We start from the raw sequence: 23,707 nt of genomic DNA on the forward strand, positions 1-23,707 counted from the left end.
TAAAAAACTGATATATAATACCATAAGCTAAAAAACTTACTTATTAAACTGCATATATCTTGAGTAAGTCGTTTGATTAATAATCAACCTTTTATTTTTTGGATCAGAGTCATTGCTTAAAAACAACTCACATAAATCATCACATGAACTGTAAAAAGTATAATTGCCAGTTTGTGGAGCAAGAAACCAACCACGTACTCTTTGTCCATAAAAATCAGAAAAGTTTTGTGGTGTATCAAACATACCAATAATTCCATAGCTGTCAGGTGTAAGTGAATATTTAGGATTTTTCTTTAAAGCATCAATGCTGTTGATACTTTTATTATTGTTGTAGTAAACTTCGCGTAATAATCCAGGAGAGACTATACAAAAGAAAAAAACATTACGTTTTTCCAAGAGACACAATTTGTAAAACTGGATAATAGATTTTGCTTCGTTTGTTAGCACCGTTTTGGTGCCAATTTTTTTTTTGTTTTATCAATCTCCTGATACAGGTATTGATCCATTTATAACTAATATTTAATGTAGTTCCTATGAAATATTACGTTTTATAGGCTCATTTAATTAATTAATCATTCAGCTACTAAATGGCATTTTATTTTTCTTATTTGTGAAATGCTATCCTTTTTCTACTCAGCTGTTCATATCATATTTAGTTTTTTTTTTGAAATTGTATGAAAAATTATAAACGTCAATGAAGGAAACATATTTTCATTCATAGTTTTCCTCTGATGAATGAGAATGAATAGATGATTGCAATCTATTTACACAAAGAACTTAGATATCAATATATATTTTATTCTTTAAATAATGAAATAAGTTTTTGATGAAAATTTTTATTGCAAACGAAATATAGTTTAAGTAAATAAAAAAAAAATGATGAAAGATTTTTTTTCAAAACTAAAAGTATCAGCAAAAATTTAAAGCCAGCATTTTGATAACCATAAATAAAATCTCAACAAAACTGTCGCATGAACTGTAAAAGGTGAAATTGCCAGTTTGTGGAGGAAGAAACTAACTCCGTATTCCTTGTTCATAAAAAATCATCAAAGTTTTGCAGTGCGTTAAACATATCATTAATTCCTTAACTGTCAGGTGTAAGAGGATATTTGGGATTTTTCTTTAAAGCATCAATGCCATTCTCATAAATTCTACTATTATTGTATTAAACTTCACATAATAATCCAGGAGAGACTGTTCACCAGAACAAAAAAATTATGTTTTTTCAGGAGACTTAATGCGTAACATCAAATGTAGTTGTTTTTTTTCTATTTACTAAAGCTCATTTACAAAATAATAGTTTAATTATATAACAATATATATGAATTAACAGATTCATTAGCAATGTCTTACATCAGTTAACAGTTTTAATTTAAAAAAATGAAAAAGTTCTGGCCAAAATTTAAAAGATTTTAAAAAAAAGCATTTTATAAAACTGGATCTTTTAAATGATTTAAAAAAAAAAATTTTTTTAAATATGTATTTTGTCATAACCTTAAAAAAATACTTTTATACCGTATGCTGGTGATCCACTAATGATGATCAGATTTCTGATGAATCCATTTTGAGCAACATACCAAGGATCAGCAGCATATACTTTAACATTTGATAGTTTCACTGGTGTCTTGTTCACAACTGAGTAAACAACTGATCCATTTACACAAATGTAAAATATACAACTTTCATTGACTAACTGTTGTGATATCTTTATTGAAGACCACTGTTTTAAGGGAATAGGTGGAGTATTAAAGCGTAAGATTGTTATATTACTTATTGATGCAATTTGAAGAATATTTGAACTTGGTTGAAAAAAAGCAACTAGATTTCTGTCTTCATTATGACCACTAATTGTCAAATGAATCACATTTGCCCAGTGATCACTAAAACTTGTTGGATACACATCAAATGATACTGTGAATTCTTGACCAAGTTCTATCAATGTTGTTACAATAGTGTTTCGGAGTAAAGGTATTTCAAAACTTATGAACACATATTCTGTCGCAGTTTCAATAGCATCTACAAAAAAGAAAACTTTATCATATAAACTCATTGTATTTTAAAGGTGAATAAATATAATTATTGACCTGTGTTTTTTAATATTGTAACATAAACAAACACAATATGTTTATTCATTAATAAAGATTAATTCTAAAAACACTTTTGCAGTTATTATGAGATAAAAAGTTATTAGAATAAAATATTCCTGCATTGGTACAATAGAAAAAACAGTCAAAGAGTTATTTCTGGAAGTTTTAATCTGACTAACCACATGCTAGCATAGTAAATATCAACTAACAAAAAGTTAATGATCTATAATACTTGCTTAAACTTAAGCATTATTTAGAAGTTATTAACTTAACTGAATTGAGGCGTATTTTTCATAGATGTCTTTTAAGCCCACCTCCTTTCAGAAAGGCTTTAAAACAAGGAAAAACTGTTTGGTGCTTCAAATTCAAAAAAATAAATTTACTTTGTTACACTTAAAAAAAATTGCTAGTTTTGATACTAAAAATGTCCTCTATCAGAAGTTTATCTTATTTAGATTAGTAGATGAGTCCTTTCTTTGATCTTTTCCAATTTAACTGTTAAAAGAAGTTGCTTAGTTCTACAGTGATAACTCCACATTTACTACCATCTAAGCAAAATCTAAACATTGTCTTATCATTACTTGCACTTTTGTTTCTGTTGAAAATGTGCAAATTAAAAATGATTATTTTAACAGAGATATTATTTTTAAGCATCTCTACCAGTTGAAAGTTTAGTATTAACTAATAACCTTTGTTCTTCCTTCCACAAGAAGTACTTTTCTTTTAGACATTTTTTTAAACCTTAAGCTAAAAATAACTTTTTTTATAGGTCCTTACTAACCACAGAAAAATATTTTATAAAAAAAAACAAAACAACTTTTAAACACAAAGTGCAAGGTTTAACAATGCACCTACTAACCGCAGAACATAACTTTATAAAAAAAGCAACTTTTAACCCCAAAGCCGTAAAAGTTGCTTATTTTAGCTTTGCTTCACAATTGGTTAAGATAGGCTACACTCAATCTCATCTGCTTCTGCTGCAAACCAAAGAAAAATAAAACTCATGAATCTGCTAACACAATTTACTTAAAATCAAAAAGTGTAAGTGTGGTTAATTTGACTTTTAGGAAGAATTTATTTAGTCAAGTTTTGGAATCTCTTCAAATATAGCAGTGGCAACACTGACTATTATCATAAATATCAGTAGTTAGTATTGATGATTTCTTAGTATCACAGAGCAATTTGCAGAGACAAAAATGCAAAGAAGTAACGAAAATGCTGAGAAAATCATAAAAGAGTTTATCAATCTTATCTAAGATAAATGTTTTACTCTACATATTGATTCAAAGATAATGACTGAAACTAGAGATTAGGGTAAAAAGAAAAAATTGAGAGTGGCAGTTATCATTCCATGTATAGGCATTCCCAATTCTTAACTTATTGGTTTTGCTCCTCTTAATAATGATAAATCAAGCACACAAGCAAAAAGCAACTAAAATTATTATTGGACAATGGAAACTAATTGATATGGTTGAATTTCTGTCATTTGATGACAGAAACACTGAATGGTTAAATGGTCTTTGTAAACAACTAGAGAAGTACAAAAAAAAAGCTGTAATATGTTAAGATTCTAGGCCTCATAAGTAGAGGAGGATTGGTTGGAGTGAGCCACGGGAAAGAGTGAATCATTAAAACCATAGCTAAAATGCACCCAGAAAAAGACCCCAAGTTTTCACTAGGTCATTACAAACAAACTGTTGTTAAAGCTGTCCAATTTTTTAGTTGATGTTGGTGCGGATGTCTGTGTAAGCAGTGTATTCCACTTTTTTTCTGTGCAAAAGTACTTTTTGAAATTTTTTTAAAGAACTTGCTAGCTATTTCGAGAAATCAAACAGTGGTTGAAAAGTAACTAACAATATATCAACTAGGAAATATTGGAAAATATTGAGAAACAGCATAATCTTTCAACATCCCATATGCAATGCTTTGTCCTTATTGGAAAAAAATATTGGTTGATGAAAATATAAAACCTACTCCAAATTATTATATGAAAATAATATTCACAGGCAAGCAAGTATTAGAAGTAATGGAACATATTTAAATTATTTCAAGAATGTTCTATGACATAGAAGAATGCTGTTGTAGCTTTTGAAATGGCAACTATTAATAAAATTGTTATTCCACAGAAGTGGTACAAAGACTTAATGACAGGTATTGAATGGATGAATAATTTTAGAAAACGACATCCAGCTTTTTTCCTTATAACACCTGAAGGATGCTCTCTTTTTAGGGCAACATATTTCGATCCCTATTATGCAAATATATTTTTTGATATATTAAAAGGAGTTTTTGCAAGATCTCCAACATTCACAAACGGAACGCGGGTTAATCAGTATCATTATGATTAGTTTTTTTCTATATAATCATTATAACCTTTCCTATCATAATTATCTTAATTGTTATTGTGATCATCATCACGCTCACAATAAAATGAATACATTTTAACTTTATCACTAAATACAAGCATTTTATAATTAATTATCATTACCCTTTAGGAAAGATAAAAAATATATCGAAATTAAACGTGTAAGAAATAAATCTTGAGTGAAAAATATATTGAAATTAAATGTGTAAAAAATAATGTTGATGAAACTGGAACTGTTAGTGTGTCAAACCCACAGAAAGTATTCTAATCTTCAATAAATAGTATAACTTTGTTAATTTAATTTTTTCTTTCATTAAACTTCAAAATTTTTAGGTTTTTGCAAAGAAAGGCATAAAGAGTGTCTGCAACATTGCAAGTGCTGAAAGAGGAACCCTTGTACAACTTGAGTAATAATGAGTGCTTCTGGACAATATCTTCCACCAATACTTATCTTTCCAAGAATGCATTTCAAGGTGTATATGTTGTCAGGAGCTCCTTTTAAATCTCTCGGGCTTGTATACAAAACAGGCTAGATGAATTATGAACTCTTTTTAGATATTATGAGTCAATTTATAAAATACATATCTAGCACCAAAGAAAATCCATCGTTACTAATATATGACAACTATGAAGCTCACTTGTCCATTGCAGTATTAAATAAAGCAAAGGAGTATGGAGTGACCATTTTGACATTACCATCCCATTCTACACACAAGTTAAAGCCACTTGATATTGGAGTTATTTGTATTGCTGTATTATATGCACTTAAAACTGCATATAATACAGCAATTGATTCATGGATGCTGCTGGCAAAACATTTACAATTTAGCAAGTGTCTGCATGTGTAGGGCTTGCTTTTCAAAAAGCCAGAACACTGTCTAACATTGTAGCTGCATTTAAAAAGTTGGGTCGATCTGTCTAAATCATCAGATTCTTATATCAGCCCTAAACAATTTAAAAACTTTCCTATAGCTGGAAAAAAGAGTTAAAAAAGATAGGAAAGGAAAAAGGGTTGATCTATGATTGTCACAGATACTCCTGAGAGAGATCAGATTGAAAAAAGCCATGAAATAAAAAGGTAGCAAAACTTACCTAAGAAATATAAGCCACTTTATAGAATAGTAATAAAAAAAATACTTAAAGGAAGACGATTCTGTATTGGAGCGTTTGGTGATTTCAGAGAAGAAAGGTTTTATAATCCTAGAAGATGATTTGTGTGATTGGGATATATACCCAAAAGAAAAGGACTATGTATTAGTTAAACTTGGAACAGCAAAAAGGCTGTTTTATGTTAGAAAGGCATTATGCATAAACTTTTATAATTTTCTTAAGTGAAAAGGTGATAATTTAAGAATGCCTGATTCACCAGATAATTTGACTATCCCTCAAATGGATGTTAAATCAATACTCCCTTTTTCTGGAAAAAGTAAAAGGCAGCACTGTCATTAAAAATTTGAGGTTGTGTTTGACTATATTACTATTTCATAAATACTTATTTTATTAACATACTACATGTAATATAGTGTTATTTTATTAACATACTACATGTAATATAGTGTTATTTTATTAACATACTACATGTAATATAGTGTTATTTTATTAACATACTACATGTAATATAGTGTTATTTTATTAACATACTACATGTAATATAGTGTTATTTTATTAACATACTACATGTAATATAGTGTTATTTTATTAACATACTACATGTAATATAGTGTTATTTTATTAACATACTACATGTAATATAGTGTTACTATACCACTTTTGATTATCTAAATATTTGCAAATTATTTTTTGTCATTTCAGTTGTTTGTTTTGTTGTTCCATTAGTAATGCAAAATGTGAACAAATTATTTTTCTAGTAGTTTTTACCTTTTGTTTATTAATGAGTTTAAAATGGTGTTAAAAATTGTTTTAATATTACTTAATTATGTTACATTATTACTTAATCATGCTATGCTTAATGATAGTGTTTGTTATTTGCCTAATTTTTAATTAATTAGTTTAGACAATTCCCAATTTTAATTTTCTTGTAAGTAAAGCTAATGGCTCATTCTTACCATTTGCATGCTTCACTTCTACCCCACGTATAGGTAGGAGAGAATCAGTAGGTATACATGTATTATTGTATAAAAACCTAATTTGAAGTATTTTGATATTTCTTTTATTACTATTAGAAACCGAATATGCCAAGCTTCATTGCTGGCTCCTAAACCAATAGTTTTTCACTTTTTGTTTCATTAGTATAACCATTTAAAAAGGAAGTGGCTCAACCCTACCCATCTTCTTCTATGAGCTTTACATCAAAGTATCAAATATAATTTACTTCTATTATTATCTTATGCACGATGCAGATTAATGTTAAAAAATACTAAAAACAAGACTTGTCAAGATTTTTTTAAATTTCTTTTCAGCATTTTAGCAATGCTATTATTGGAAGAACAAAAAACATCAAGTTCTTCTGGCCCATATTAGAGAAATTGAGACAAAAAGGAATGAAATAGTTAAGATGGGCATATGTTACACAGATCTCAAGAGATATAAAGAAGAACCAGGATTATGGTCAAGGCTAAGTGAACATTTGACCTTCTACTCTTACAAATTCCAACACACACACCTGATTTTGTGTTTGTTAAGGAGGCAATTGTTATCAAACTAATGGGTGCGCTCATTGCAGCATTTTATACAACCTAGTTTGCTAAAACCCCCTGGGCAGGTAGTGCTTCATCTTAAATGACCTATATTCTATTAATGACCTAATAGCCATTGATGATATGATTCAAGGACGCAAATCTTTTAGCTGTTGCAAGCCATGACAAAAATAAATTAGATTAGCCCTACTTTTGAAGTTCTTAAATAGTGGCATAATGTATCTTTTTACAAATAAATATATATAGGAAGAAACACAATATATTAAATCTAATAAAATAAATTTTTATTGATTTATCAAAATAGAGAAATAATAATGTAGCTTATAATGAAAACTTTATAGGCTATATTATTTTACAAATTTTATAGTTTGTTGTCAGTTAAAAGAAGTTTCTGGAAACCCAACCAAGCAAAAAAAATTATCAAAATGTTGCAAATTGGTTGCGCTCTAACATTACAGTTCAATATCTTAGAAATGTTAACACACTGTTAGTAACTTCAGTTTAAAGCATGATCTGAGAGGTTAATCAAAGAAATGATGTTATGAAGAATTAATGTTATGGAGAAAACGAAAGATATGTCATGGAACAGAAACAAATAAGTTGTATGACAAAGAAACATTTATTACATGGAGTCAAAAAGGTAGGCAGCTAAAAACTAAATTAAATTTTATTTATTCAAGTTATAATTTAACTTGCATTACAATCAGTCAATGGGAGAAAAGGTATGATTATTACATCATAATTATTATTTTACTTAAATTCAGAGTTAGATTCTGATATTGACACTGACAGACCACTATTTAGTTCAGAAAATGAGATTAATATTAATGGGTAACCTTTAAAATTATCAGCTGATAACTTCTGGTCAACTAGAGGCTTTTTGTGGGATGTTTGTTTTACGGAAAATGTAAACTGTATACTGTTCATGAATTTTTATCAGATTTTATTTCTGAATACTCAAAGTTGTAATCAGATGACATTTGCTACATTTTAAAAATACTTTCTGTGTTCATATTAGCATTTATTCATAACGCACCATATGGTCTTGTTTAGAATGTATAAAGAGCCATACTGGTTAAAATGATTCTGAAAGAAGCCCAAAAAAAATTTAGGCATATTGACAGTTGTATTGCCTAAAGTAACAATGGAGCTGTCCCTAAAAAATGAACAGGTGAAGAATTTATAAGATATGTTTTATTTATAAGGATATTCGTCAAAGTAATGCTTTTCCCTTAAAGGAACTGTCACTCTTCTGTGTCACAGGTTTTATTTTAGACTAAATGTACATTAGGGTATCCTGTACTTTTTAACTTTCATTAACAAGGTTGGCACCAAGGATTTTTTTGCCTTTAGGTACACACATTAAGGGTAGGCATATAAAAATTTATTAAAGTAAAAGCAACGTTTGCAAAAATAGACCATAATTTTTGATAATATTTTCCAAAATGGGGAGGTAGGGCGAAATTTAAAATGTGTAAGAGTATCCAATGCTGATATAAGACAATTTTTTTCACCAGATTGGATGTTAATAATAATGGATTTTTTTAGAAAACAAGGAATGACACGTAAGCCCTGCTTCATACCCCATGTATAGGTGCCAGGTTTCATAAATGCTTATTTTACAATACAATATCAAGATTATAAAATTTAGCAAACAAAAACTAAACTCATTTCTCCATAATTTATTCTGTTATAGGCACTAAATATGACTAAAATAATTGCTAAAATGAATGGAGGTCCTTCTTGCTATTAAAAAAAGGCATTGTTGCTAAATTTTCTCAAAATCTCTTCTCTGTTAAGTGGGCAGTTAAGAAGGAAAATTAATTTTACCTTCTTAACTGCCCACTTAACTCGTTGTGTGTGAACTGGGAAATATGGAACTACTATAGAACACTCCAGGAACTTTTCTAGATCATTATCATTTATTTGATAGGTTAAGATGGATTCATAAGCTTCTATCCATGTTACATGGTCAGTGAATGTGGTTGCATGCAAGTTTAAATTAGGAATCTTGTCTGCTCTGGGAGCTAGGCTTCCCATATTCTGATATTTTCTAATTTCCAGAATTTTATTAACAGCAAATTCCCTTTCAATTTTGTTTTGCCTGCAAAGTAATGTTTGCAGTAAGATTTAAGAATGAGAATACCATGCTGAAGATCTCACATCTTTTTCAATATTCTTCTGTATAATTTTATCTTGAATTTGATAAGAGTGTGTTGGTTCAAGATGTGCTACGGCCCCTCCTTCCAACTATGCTTCACTTTGATTTGAAACCATATAGGGAAGTAAACTAATACAAGAAACCTAACAATTAGTTCTAAGTTTTTTAGCTCATCTCCTTTTAACCCATGATTACATACCCACAATAAAAGGAAGAACCTGTGTTGAGCCCCCTTGAATGGACTATAGTGCCTGGTTTTTGGTTTGCCAAACTTTCAGTAAGAGTTCCTGAAATTACATATTTTATAGGCATATTTTATCTGGCATATTTTATTGGCATACTTCTGATCTGAAGATAACTTATTTACTGTTTCTTCACAAAGTTCAACTAAGGCAGGACCTACAGATATTCGCTTGAAATTGTAGTTTCTTTTAATTTTAGCCACCTTGGAAAGCAACTTCCTTAGGGGTCCAGAAAACCCTGTTTTTGAGGTTGTCATTCCATTAAACTCTTCTATTAAATGTCGAAGGAAAAGTTCATTTGTGTGAAGTTAACATTTCAGCCATCCTAACATTCTTTCTAATTTAGCCTCTAAACAATGGGTAACACCTCCATTATGATCTGAATTTGTAGTTGTGCTATCACAACCAATGAACTTTAATATATCATTAATACATATTTGCCATGTGTTCAGCAGGTTTAATCTTTGGTTTTTTAGGTATTTCTTCTTTGGTTAAATGATAAAGATATTTACCATACTCATTAGTCAAAGTGTAGTGTAGTGACCTTCTTTTAAACCTTGGGGATAAATTTTTTTTTCCTTTTCATAAAATGTTTCCTCATAAAATGTGAATACATTGGTTTTGTCAATTCTTCCAACAAAGAGAATACAAGAAACATCTTTAGACTCAAGTCTATTATCTCCAAGAATCTGACACTCTGATATACCTTATCTTGGGCTCTATGCACTTTATTTTTGTCCGCCAACAAAAAAGAGCTGATTCTGAAACAATTGCAGCAGCAGCAGTGTTTGTAATATCAAATCTAATTGAAGCAAAAATTATTTTTAATCTTCATATAATTTCGCTTTACTTTAAAATCCTTGCTTTTATCTAATTAGAACATTTTAAGTCACTATAAGAATATGTTTCCTTACTGTTACATTTTTCCAAAAATTCATATCTTCTTTTTAAATGGCACCAACTTAACACCTCCTTTTCTTTGACCTTCTTCAGCTACTCTTCTTTCTTACTTTTTCGCTCTATTGCCTTTTGTTTCCTTATAATCTCTTTGTAATCTTTCAATCCTATTACAACTTCTTTTGTTCTCTGTGCTTCAATAAATTCTAACTCCATCAAGAGATTCCTTGCTTATTTTTCACATGTACAGTTGATGTGAACCTTTCTTTCCTATTAGACAATTTGATTCATTACAGAAAAGAATAGAAAATTTGCAGTTAGTTATATCAAACAGTTTTGACAGACTTTATTGTCTTGTCAATTTCTTCCTTTTTTGGTTAACCTTTTTCTGTAAATGTCCTGTACATCATTATACGCTTTTTTAATCTTTCTGTCAATGGACTTATCTGTTAAAATTACTGGAGATGAAAAGTCTGAGTTTGCTTTTTGCCATTGTTTAACAACTTCCAATCTAGTCTCCTCAACCAAATCATCTAATGGATAGATTTTTTTTCTTAGAACTATTTAATCAGTTTAGCTCTAAGGAGAGCAGAACCAAAAGTTGGTAGCTCAGACGGCATAAAATCTCTTCCTTTCCCTGGAAACAAAATATTATCATTGTATTATTTATTGATATTATTAATTTTATTATTAACACTATAATATTAATAAAGGTTACTTTTTTTGTAAGAAAACAATTCTAACATAATTAAAATAATATAATATTATAAATACATTATTTATAATATTTAAATATTACCATAATATATATTTATTTGAAAAAAAAGTATATATTACCAGTTAATTCAGACATAGCTGTGGTTGCCTTTTTTCTTGTTTTCACACCATTACCATTAGTATTTTCATACCAATTCTTACTCATTGTTAATTATCTCCTTTACTTTGACAATTTAATATTAGTGGTAAAAATAAATAACTACTAAAAAATCGAAATATAAAAAATATATAAATATAAGGATATATCAAATCCTTATATCAAAATATATTTATTTAAGTACTCTTTCTAAAACTTTGTTTCATATTTATTGAAAAAAGTTTATTTATATCAAGAAGTGTAATGGGTTTTTTATTGCTCGCGCAAGAAATTTATTTTCACCTGAAGTTAATTTTTTCATCTAGAAAATAAAAGAATCAAGCCCATTTTTGCAAATAAAGACTTCACAATATCCCTTGTTTTTTAACAGATCCAACATTTTTGCACCTTAAAGCTAAAAAATATTTGGGATCAGGTGTATATGGTAAAAAATGATGATTTTTGAGTAAGGGATGCCCAAATGTACATTACACTGTTAAACTTGTTGTACTTAAAAGAATGCGAAAATTTAAAAAAAAAGGCCCTGCATGCTGCAAAAGTTCTAAAATCTAGCTGAATTAGATATCTGAGTTATTTATCAACATGAGATGGCATATACTATCAGAATTTGCACAAAAGCCAAGATCATTGGTTGTAGTGGACAGATGGAACTATTTACTGCTACTTTCTTGCACTGTCTATTTGAATGACTAAATATTTATTTGATAACATATAGAGAGTAAATAGAGATAAAGAGAGTGCTTCTTTAACAGTATGCAGAAGAACTCACTCACAACTTTTGTTCTAGGCCATGTAGTTTAACATAATGTACATTTTAAAGCAGTAAATGCTATAATTGGAGTATTTGTCCTAGAAAATGATCTTAAGTATAAGGTATTTTTTGGAACTAATGGATATGCTATGATGACAGCCAGAAATGGGATAAAAAAATCATCTTTAACCATTCAAGATTTGTTAAAAGTTCAACCACAATAATTTTTTCATCAAAATGTATAACATAGTTTTAAAGGTACAATTCACAAAGTAAAATATTGATTCTGAGGTAGATGGTTTTTCAATAAGTATGGTAAAATCATTTATAATGCTTTTTAAATATTATTTATTTACTTTACTTAACAATAAAGTAATTTGTTTTGTTAATTACAGTAACAAGTTATGCCAAGAAAAAAAACTTTTAGTTATAATAGTTGCATTTTTTTATTTATGTTATGTTATGTTTTTGTAACAGAAAATTTTTTTCTTTTGTTTATCTCTCATTTTTAATTTTTGTTTATCAAAACATTTTTGTTGTTAAAGAATTTTATTTAAATAACTTTATAACTTTTCATTTTATTTTGCGAAACAAAAAAAAAATAAAGTAAAATGTTACATATTTTATTTTGTGAAATAAAATATAATATCTTTAATGTAAAGATAAAGCTGTGAGTGTATGTGTGAATGTGTGATATACAAATCCATAGTTTTGATATGATCCTCACCAAATTTTGCACAAAGGTCTAATTTCCCCAAGGCAAGGTTTAAGGCCAGGTTTGGACCACCCCGGACTCCATGTTTAAGGTGCTTATGACAGGACCAAACTCCAGCCCCCTACCAGCCTCCATGCCCTTTGCGAAAATGTGATTACGGAGTTAATAATTTTAATAGTTTTTACCATTGAAAACCAAAAATTGTAAATATGTGTAGCGGTTTTTTATGACGATTTTTGAGGGATATTTTTGGAAAAGTATAATGAACAAGAAAATTTATAAAAACAAGTTTTTATTTAGAGAGATTGTAATAAAGTCTTACATCTAACAGCTGGAAAACTTGGTGAATTGCACCAGGAATTCTAGTTATTAACAAATAATGTCAATATTTTAGTTTTCACAATTTAAAAAAAAGCTCCTACTTAAATTCTTTTGAAGTTTTTGAAAGAAAACTTTCATTAAAACTGACCTTAAAATATCTAAGTTCTCAATATATAAAAAATTGCCCCAACAAAAAATTCAGATGAAATTTTTGAAAAAAAAACTTTCGATTTGTGTTTATTATTTGAAGAGTCAACACTTATTTTTTAAACTTCAAAAAGTTTTTGGGAGCGAAAAGTTTTTGAGAGTGAAAAGTCTTTAAGAGCAAAAGTATTCAAGAGCTAAAAATCTTTGAGAGCAAAAAGTCTTCGAAAGCAGAAAGTCTTTAAAAGTAAAAAGTTATCCAGCGCTAAAAGTTTTTGAGAGTGAAAAGTTGTCAAGAGCAAAAAGTATTTACGCAAAATAACCAAACTAGTAGTCATTTAATAACAATGCTACCGAAGAAGAGAACTTTATTGGGAAGATCTTCTGACAATTCCAAAAGGATGGCTACTTTAAGAGATTGTAAAACAAATGATGAAAGAGCTTAAAGACAAAAGATCAAAAGCAGCTTCATCAAGAGCCTTGGAAACAAATGATGAACAAGAAGTTAGACTCCAAGAAATGATGTCAAAGAGCTTCTTCAACCAAAGCCAGCAAGTTTGATTTCAACCAAAACCAGCAAGTTTGATTTCAACCAAAACCAGCAAATTTGATTTCAACCAAAACCAGCAAGTTTGGAGACTTCAGGCATCTCCGGTTTCCAGTTCAAGGACAGTCCTTAAAAGTTGCTGGAATCCATTTAGAAAATCCGTGCTTTTCTCATGGACAGTTCTATGTGGCATGTTTAAAGGTTGCAACTTCAAATAGTTTGTTCATTTTGGCACCAGAAGAGAAGACAAAAAATATTGTGTATTCAAAAGCACTCACTAAGAAGAATGATTTTTTAAAATGGAAATAATTTTGGAATTGTAAAGTTTTTCATTTTAGTTATTTTTTTTTTGTAAAACAGATTGTTGTGGAATTAAATTTTCGTTTATTTTATATTTTTTAAGTTTTATCACGGGCAACGCCGGGATTTGTAGCTAGTATAATATTAAACTACTCTCTATCATTAAAATTAGCAAAATGTAGAGGACTTTTACAAGTACCACACTATTTATTGCTTTATAAATATCTATATAAAAGATGAGTGGATAATTTAATAGTTGATATCACTGACAGTTATACTTTGCTTTTATTTATTTTTTTACTACGTTTTTACATTTCAACAAATAAAGTTTTCTTAGAGTGAGTCAAAAATAAATTATCAAATATTTAGGGTTAAATGGTTTGAAAATTGTGAACAGTTTGTTGGTACTGTATCTGTTAACTGGTGTTCTGCAGATCACAAATTTTTGTTTTTGCATCAACGAGGCAATTTCAGCATCTGATAAATAATGGTACTAAACCAAATAAGCTGTGGAAAAAAAAATTAAAGAAATAAAGTTTTAAAATGGTTTTTTAACTTTCTTAAAACAAAAAAAATTTAAATTTGTTTACTGTTTGGTTTTACCAACATAGGATTTCTGTTTCAAGATTAGAAAGAAAAAATTATATGGGATTTTAGTCTGCATAAAATATCTATTTTTAGACCTTTATAAAGCTTACAATAAATATAAAGGCACAGCCATCACAAAGGTTAGTAATCTTCTTAATGATTGATCAACTCCATCACTAACTAATCAATAATTGAGGTCATAGGTGTGAAAGTTAGTGTAATTTCTTAGATTTAGTAATTTATAAAGTATGACTAGTTTTTCAAGCATCGACGTGACCGCACTGGTGATAAAAAATTGCTGTAAAATTTAGTAAAATGATAATAATTATTAACACTGATAATTTGATAAAATGAAAATAATATGTACTTTTACCGCACTGCAATAAAAGGTTTTACTTTTATACAAACTTAGGCAGAGCTGCAGTAAAGAACTTTTATTTTAAGCTTTTTTTTAAAAAAAAAAAGCGTTACGAAGTTTATATTTACCTTAAATAAAGTTTAATTTTACCTAAAAATAAAGGTAAATTTTCATAAAAATGCAAAAAAAACGGTAATTATTGGTGATTCCAGTAATTGGTAACAATTTTTATAAAAAATGGTAAAAGTGGTTATTATAAAAAAAAGCATAAAATTTTTTTGTCAAGTGAGAGAATTATTGATAAGTTAGTTTGGCTAAATTTAACAAAGACTAGAGTTAAAAAAGATTGCTAAATATATTTAAAGTTACTCAAAACACATTGCTGTGTATTTTGGTTCATGCATTAACTATTTTTGAACAATTACAATTGAAACATTGAAGTTTGTATTTTTTTTAAATATTTACAATTCTGCTATTTTCTTTCAGAAATCTTACTAGATTGCTTCAATAACAGAGAGAAATGATACATTACACCTTTTCCATCTGAAGAAAAATATATATAAAATCTTATCCAATGGAAACTTAAAGGTATATGGAAGTCAATCATAGAGACTTCAACAACCAATGGCTTTGTGGTCTCAATTCTTGGGATAATGATAGAGAAGATAGATACTGGTGTGTTGGAATTATCATTTGTAAAATGAATGAACATATTCAGGTTAATTGTTTCACAACAAAAAGAACAAAATCATCAGAATAGATTTTGTCAATTACAACCTGTCAATTACAAGACTCAAAATAAAACTATGATTAAAAACATTACCAGTTAAACTTTTTATAGTTTGAATTACTTCTCTGTTTTTGAACCATCAACAGCGTTCAAATGATTTGAAAACATTATTTTAGATACAAATTGATTGTGAAAACCAAACATTTGTAAACATCTGGTTCACACAAACGTATGGAAAAGAAAAAAAATTCTTGCAAAAAAGAACAAAAAAATATTTGAAGTTGGAATCGCATCTATGGAAAAGACTACAAAACAACATTCAGAAAACTCCAATTCTCCGTCTACTAGCTCAGTTTTATAGCAGAAAAGTTGTTACAAACTAACAACTTTTCTGCTATAAAACTGAGCTAGTAGACGGAGATGTTCCGTCTAGTCCGTCTAGTAGATGTTCCCTTAAATATTCCATGAAATCAAAGTAAATGCTTTATATTTCTTCATACTATAAGAATTCAATAACTTACTGAATGCAAAAGTTTGAAATTACATAGAATTCTGTGTATAGAATAGTTCAAAAAAGTGAACCGCTTTAGTTTTTAGATTATCTCACAAAATTCTGATCACAAAATATTGAAAAACTCATTGAAATCTCTAGGGTATTATCTGCATGATGGCTATGTGTACCATTTAATAGTCACCATGGCAATTCTAAAGGAAATTGGCAATTCTAAATAATATTTTCATCATGGCAGTTCTAAATAACATTTTTATTTGTAATGCAAAAATATTGCATTACAAATGAAAATGTTATTTTGAGAAGAATTATTTTGTAGCCATAACCTTTCTAGCAATAACAACCACATAGCAATGTGACATTGATTCAATCAATTAATAGAAACAGGTGGAATTATATCACATTTTTCCTTCAATAATTTGAATAGTGCAGCTTGATTTGAAAAATATTAACATAAAAATTCAATTTAAGTCAGTTATAGAACATTTGGAATAATAATTTTTTTTTAGAACAAAGTGGCTGGAAACTTTTAAACATGCATACATACCAAAATAATAAATATATTCACAATCATAGATTATATTTCTTTGCTAGATTACTTTATTTCTGATATCTTATATTAACATCTGATAATTACAAGTTATTGGTCTTTTTTAAAAAAGAATTAGAATACAAAACATCACCATATGCTGACATTGTGTGCATGCTAAAATAGGCCATAAAGAGAGCCATAATGATTAAATTATTTCTTAATGATCCTAGAAACATTTGTTAAAGTTATATTGATGTCATTTGGTTGGTTATTAAAAAATAAATTATTTATCTGTCTTTGATTTTCAAATTTTTGCTCCCGCATCCAATAAATATAAACTATCAAATGATATTTAAACCTTGGCATATTACTTGGTTATTTACTACTTTCTGTCCATAAATGCAAGTACAAATTCCAAAACTGTTGCTTTCAAACATACATGTTTCATTTTCATATCTAACACAATCTGAGGTACAATATTCTAAAAAAAATATTTTATATATATAGATACATACATACATACACACACTCATTACATACACATATACATATACATACTTACTCACATACGTTACATTGCATACATACATACATACATACATACATACATACATACATACATACATACATACATACATACATACATACATACATACATACATACATACATACATACATACATACATACATACATACATACATACATACATACATACATACATACATACATACATACATACATACATACATACATACATACATACATACATACATACATACATACATACATACATACATACATACATACATACATACACACATACATACATACATACATACATACATACATACATACATACATACATACATACATACATACATACATACATACATACATACATACATACATACATACATACATACATACATACATACATACATACATACAAAGTTTTTTGTTTTTCATATCATTCAAGAAATGAATGTTTGAATGGTCTCCCGTATCAAAGTACATAAAAGAATTGATGAAGTACTCTATAATATGTACTCTCATATAAATTGAACAAAATTTTATAAAACATATTTAAACTAGTACCCATTCGAATTGTACTTAACATATTCACAGGAATAGGTTGTAGAGAAAACATTAATCCAGTTTCAATATGAACAGCAATAGATAAGTGATCAGCCTCTTTAATCTCTACCATTAAAGCCTCAATGTAGTATTTGTTGTTTGCCTTCAAATGTATATTTGCAGAAAAAGCACTAAAAAAAGTCATTCAAAGTAAAAAGCTAAATCATTAAAAGTGTAAGTCATGACATTAAAAGTATTTAGTTAAAATATTATCAAAACTAAAAAAATATAAAAATGTTTTAAACAGATTGATCTAAAAGTCCAGGGACTTACTACTAAAAGAACTTTCTTTTTATGGATAATTTAAATGTTACTCATCACCATGTCTCCTTTGAGAGTGATAGATTCATTTCAATCCTATTCTAACAAATTGTTACCTTTCTTGAAAAAGTATTTGTCAAGAGTTTTAAAAAATATTTAAGTTTTAAATATGATTTTATCATTTGTGCAAATATTTTTCCTGAAGCAACTTATTGAGAATTGCAAACAGGTAAGAGTTATTAGGAACCAGATATGGAAAAGGACTAAAAACAATAATGTATTGATGTGTAAGCAATACCCTTAGATATTAATATGTTGTTAATTTTACCCCACTGTAAGTATAAGGAGTATCCATATTTTTGCAAAAATATCATAATTAAAAATGGAAAATAACTCTCTTATTTACCGAAGATAAAAAATATTACAAATGGAAACAGCAGGAGGATTTCTTTAATCTTTTCCTATTAAAGACTACAGATGAAGATTATATTTAAAAGATTTAGATTTACGAGATAAACAGAGCAAAAAAAATGATGCATTAAGAGTATTTTACTTATAGTTTATTGTAAGTACATTAAAGAACAAGAACTAATGAAAATATAGACTTTGTTCAAATTTTGTTTGAAGCACTTTTACATAAGGCTGTCCAGCTATTAAATTTGTTTAGCTAATTCTTTCCCTATCGAAGCTCAAATAGATTTGATTGACGTAAAATATTTTCCTTTATCCATGCTCTAAGTGTGCAATAGTATCTTAGAAAAAATCACACAAAATCATGAAATAATCATATTATATAATATATTTGCCATTATTAGCTATCTTTCGATATCTTGTAAACTTCCTTTGGTAACCTAACTCATTAGATTTGTTTAATATTGGTAGCTAATTAAAATAACTATCAAACTAATATTTAATGAGATTAAAGTTAAGATGCCTAAAAATAGTTTTCTTTTTGAGTTGAATAAGAAATTATAGAATCAAATTAGATAAGGTTTGAAATGAATGATTGTAAGAAAGATTATAAATGTTGTTGACAATCTGGATTAAATAAACAAAACAGAACACCATGTCCTGAACAGGTTAAATGGCTTGGCTGCAAATGTGAGAAGCAGACAGGAGAGAGCTATGGTTGATAAGTAACAATCTTATGAGAAAGGTAACTGGAACTATGCATTGTTCTAGAGTCTCTATGTGAGTGTTATTTGATTCAGCCTTTGTAAAAATGTAGAAACCTACTTTTATTAAAATTATAGCAGCCATAAATACCAATGGTCCCAATAACAACTTTTTAACATTGATATGACAGAGTAATTACTATAGCTTTTTAGGTTTATATATTTTCAAGGCTGCATATACAACCATTTACAAAATAAAATTCTTTTTCTTATTATTGAAATAGGTAAATAGTTTAAGATTCATAGAAAAGGTCTAATCTAATGAGTTAGGCTACCAAAGGAAGTTTACAAGATATCGAAAGATAGCTAATAATGGCAAATATATTATATAATATGATTAATTCATGATTTTGTGTAATTTTTTCTAAGATACTATTGCACACTTAGAGCATGGATAAAGGAAAATATTTTACGTCAATCAAATCTGTTTGAGCTTCGATGGGGAAAGAATTAGCTAAACAAATTTAATAGCTGGAAAGCCTTATGTAAAAGTGCTTCAACCAAAATTTGAACAAAGTCTATATTTAAAGAGCCAGAGTCAATCCTATGCAATTCAATTCCAGGAAAAAAGCATTTAGTTAGAACCAAGAGAGTCTTCCAGATCAATAGGAAGAGAATACAGACAAATCCAAGAAGAAGTATAAGGAAGATGGCAAAGAGCTTGACATTTCTGACAGATTCTTAAGAACCTTATAAGGTTAGAAGATCATAGCTGTCACCTCTAAAAATAATGAGAACTTCAAAGTCAAATCATTTGTAGAGAAAATCTTTTTTCAGATTATGCAAAAAAAAAATTCATGCCAACATCGTATATGGTTACTTTTTTATGATGCTTTAAAAAAAGAGAGAGTAAAAAGTAATTCTTTTCTGCTTAATTTTTTTAAAATCTTGTATAAGATTTATGAGACAAACATACAAAACAACTTTTGAGATTTTTTTATTTGATATATAAGACATGTTTTATGAGAAAATGAGATTTAAATTATAAGATATAACTTTTTAGCCTAAAGATTTAAATTCAAGTTTAATTTAGAAAATAATTGCTTTTTTATTTAGAACAAATTTTGTTTGTGAACTTTATAAGACGACTTATTGATCAATTTTTTGCTCAAAATAGTAAGTATATAAAATTTTGTTCAGAATTAAATTAGAATATAATATTAGCTCTAAAGGAAAATAACATAATATTGATGACAAAAAATATTAAACTGAAATTTTCAAAGTATTCTCAAAAATATCAAAAATGGGTTATTAATATTCTAATTTTTAAGTTAATGTAATAATATATTAGTACATTAGGCATAAGAAACAAAAAAAGCATAAAAACTTACTTGAATGTGTTATAACCTGAGTAAACTGTTTGGTTGATGATAAGTACTTTATTTTTTGAATTAGTGTCATTGCTTAAATACAACTCGCAAAATTCATCACAGGAACTGTAAAATGTATAATTCCCAGTTTCTGGAGCAAGAAACCAACCACGAATTCTTTGTCCATAAAAATCCCCAACATTTTGTGGCGCAGCAAAAACATCAATAATTTCATAGCTATCTGGATTTTTAGGGTAATTTGGATAACTCTTCAATGTATCAATACTTTGTATGTCATATTTGCTATAAAAAACTTCACGAAATAATCCAGGAGGGGCTAAAAAATGGTAGAAAAGAACATTATTAGGTGAAAAATGTATTAAAATGAGTTAGAGAAAATCTTTTAAAGAAAATTTTTTTTAGATAAAAAAGTATATAAATAAATAGATTTCTTGTATAAAAAATCATACTTTATAAAGGAAGAGTATGTAGAAACAAATTTTAAAATATTTGATAGATTTATGTGGTATTATATTAAGTATTAACTTACTAAAGTTATCTTGATTTAAAGATTGGTCTGATGCATAAATGAACATCTAGAAAATACATAACAATTATTTTGTAAAATAAATCAGTATATACACTATATCAAAAAGTTTTCATTCACCTGTCCTGCACATTTTGCAAGTGTGTAACTTTTTATTCAGCAAAAATAATTTCATGTAAATTATACCAATAAAACATTCAAGAAATATTCTACAAAAAGATTTTTTAATGAATAACAAATTACAGCATTTAAAAACAAAAAATGTACATTTTTTTGCCAAACAAATTTTTCATTTGCTTAACAAGAATCAACTAAAATTGTTATTAAAATTCAATTCCTTAATTTTTAATAACTTTTGTGATTACCATGAGCATTTATAACCTCATGTAGTCTGTTTTTCATAGTAAAAACTAATTTTTTAGCAATTTCTGGAGTGATAGAGATTCCTTACATCATGTTACCTAATTCTTATACCCAAATCATCCCACTTATTTTTAATGGGATTTGAATTGTGGGAGTGCATAAAGTTGGGTAGCTATTTAAATATCCCATTTCTTGACATGTTTGACTGTGTATTTTATATCATTAGCTTGCTGAAAAAAAATGACCTAGTAAGTTCCATTTTATAAGCACTTTCTTCTAGATTATTTTTCAGAATGTTTAAATAGACATGTTGGTCCATATTTCCATCAATAAAAACCAAGTTTCCTACACCTGCAGCACTCATACAAGCATTCGTATTCCTAAGAAGTCTAAATTTTTTTATCTTTTTTTTTTGTTAATTTTTTTACAGTAAACAGTATATATTATTAACATGCATAAAAATGCATTCAATCAGGAGAAAAAGATAAGTTCTTAAATTTTTACCAGGAGTAATTGAAAGTAGTCAAGCAGGCTGTGCAATCCTAATAGTTCCATGAGGAGAAGCCTCTTTTGAAGCAATCACAGAGGAAGCACTTTGTTCTCTGACATTCCTGTCAGTAAAAACAATATCTCTGGTATTTTCTCGGAAGGTAGACATGCTGCACATATGTGGCATTTCTTTTCCAATGATTGAAAAGCAAACAGAGTACCTTTTTTCAACTTTGGCTTGCTGATTAGCAGTAGATAGTTGAGGTGCTTATAAGGAGTGTGTTTCATTTAGCTTCAGATGGCCAATTTAGCTGAGAAGACACTCACATCCCTGACCTCTAGCTGGAGTGCGAATTTTGATAGAGAAAAAGTTGAACAGTGAAGAGATACATTCTCTTCATTTTGCTTTTTTTGAAGGCGAACTCAGCGATAATCACACATTCCAACCGGTACTCTTGGATCAGTAAAGTTGATTTGAAAAGAAAACAGTTCTTTGAAACGATCAATCAAAAAAGAAGTGAGCTGTCAAAAGCACTTTTGAAGGCAGAGAAAAGTGACTTTTTCTGCAGCTATCATGGGTTTTGTCCGAATTAGGCATTTTTTTTTAATACAGGAGGGTAAATGTTTACTTACGGTTTTCTCAACAACTTGCAAAACAAATACCTTTTCCCAGTAAATGACATTTGCTTGTTTTGTTTCTATTTTTATACAATAATTTGCTCTTTCCCAGAAAAAAATGAAAAATGAAAACTCATTAAAATTCACCTAAGTTGAATAAATTACCTTACAAATCATTTAGGATGATGATTTAAGATAGAAAAAAAATTATCTGTGCAGTAAAAATGAAAAATTTTGGCATGAAGTCATTTTTCAAACAAGTTTTTTAGAAGGAAATTTTCAAATAAATTTTTTTTTCTTGGGTGAAATAGTTTGATTTCAGCTTTTACATTTTTTGAATCATGAAGGTGTATGTAGTAATCCCTTCCGAGGGTTTTTTCGTGAATTTAAATTGATATTTTTTTCATTTCGGCCTAATGTGGGACAGCTCCATTGTTATTATTGGCAATAGAATTGTCAATACGCCCACTTTTTTTTTGACGTATATTACGGGGGGGGGGGAGGGAGGAGGGGGTAGTTAACTAATTCCATAAAAATTTCAAAGATATTTTAATTAAGAATCCAGCTAAAACAATCTGGCGTGATAATAATTATAGGCGATGAATTCCCATCACGTTCTATTATTCAAAATCTTTATAAAAAATAAAAACCAGGCTTTTAATACATTTAAAAGATAACTTTTAAACCAAAATAAACATTTTTCTAGAGAGCATATATTTGCGATAAGTGGTATATTTTGGTTCTTTCTATTTCAGATTAGAGCACTTTACATTGATTTTGAGATCTATACTTTTATAAGGTTCTTAATCAACATATAATTTTCCATCATAGTCAACCATAAAAATGGGGGGGGGGGAGGGAGGAGAGAGATGTTTTTGATAAGTTAGCGTTTTTTCTATTTATACAGCTATTCACGAAAGTGTAAACGATTGCAGAATTTTTATCAAGTATGTTTGGTTTTTGTTTAATAAAGAAAAACTGTAAAATGATATCGACTTAATTTTTTTTATTTATTAAAGAAAAAGTAAT

At 28.2% G+C, this 23,707-nt stretch overlaps 2 protein-coding genes and 1 pseudogene across 4 annotated transcripts in view; 1 reads left to right on the forward strand and 2 right to left on the reverse strand.

Annotated features, from left to right (window-relative positions):
* Window positions 1-23,707, reverse strand: part of LOC149890571 (uncharacterized) — a 45,324-nt gene that overhangs the window by 15,655 nt on the left and 5,962 nt on the right. For 2 of the 3 annotated variants that reach the window (XM_090082690.1, XM_090082692.1), the window contains exons 2-7: window positions 21,212-21,257; window positions 20,683-20,998; window positions 17,877-18,046; window positions 17,139-17,261; window positions 1,516-2,016; window positions 41-362 (exon numbers count right to left, since the gene is read on the reverse strand). In XM_090082690.1, coding sequence (XP_089938816.1) covers window positions 41-362; window positions 1,516-2,016; window positions 17,139-17,261; window positions 17,877-18,046; window positions 20,683-20,998; window positions 21,212-21,257 — 1,478 coding nt within the window. Of the gene's footprint in view, window positions 1-40; window positions 363-1,515; window positions 2,017-17,138; window positions 17,262-17,876; window positions 18,047-20,682; window positions 20,999-21,211; window positions 21,258-22,075; window positions 22,785-23,707 lie in introns of those variants that run through there. The other variant, XM_090082689.1, reaches the window with a different exon arrangement.
* Window positions 4,009-4,985, forward strand: LOC149890572 (uncharacterized). The gene is given in 5 exon segments (XM_090080930.1): window positions 4,009-4,101; window positions 4,157-4,413; window positions 4,663-4,711; window positions 4,786-4,846; window positions 4,849-4,985. Coding segments are annotated over 5 exon segments (597 nt in total).
* On the reverse strand, window positions 8,757-11,331 carry LOC149890573 (uncharacterized; annotated as a pseudogene).

The sequence above is a fragment of the Hydra viridissima genome, unplaced genomic scaffold (genome assembly GCF_058129835.1).
Source record: "Hydra viridissima isolate aposymbiotic clone 2 unplaced genomic scaffold, HvirCarnegie_v1 scaffold_3, whole genome shotgun sequence".
Taxonomy (NCBI): Eukaryota; Metazoa; Cnidaria; class Hydrozoa; order Anthoathecata; family Hydridae; genus Hydra; species Hydra viridissima.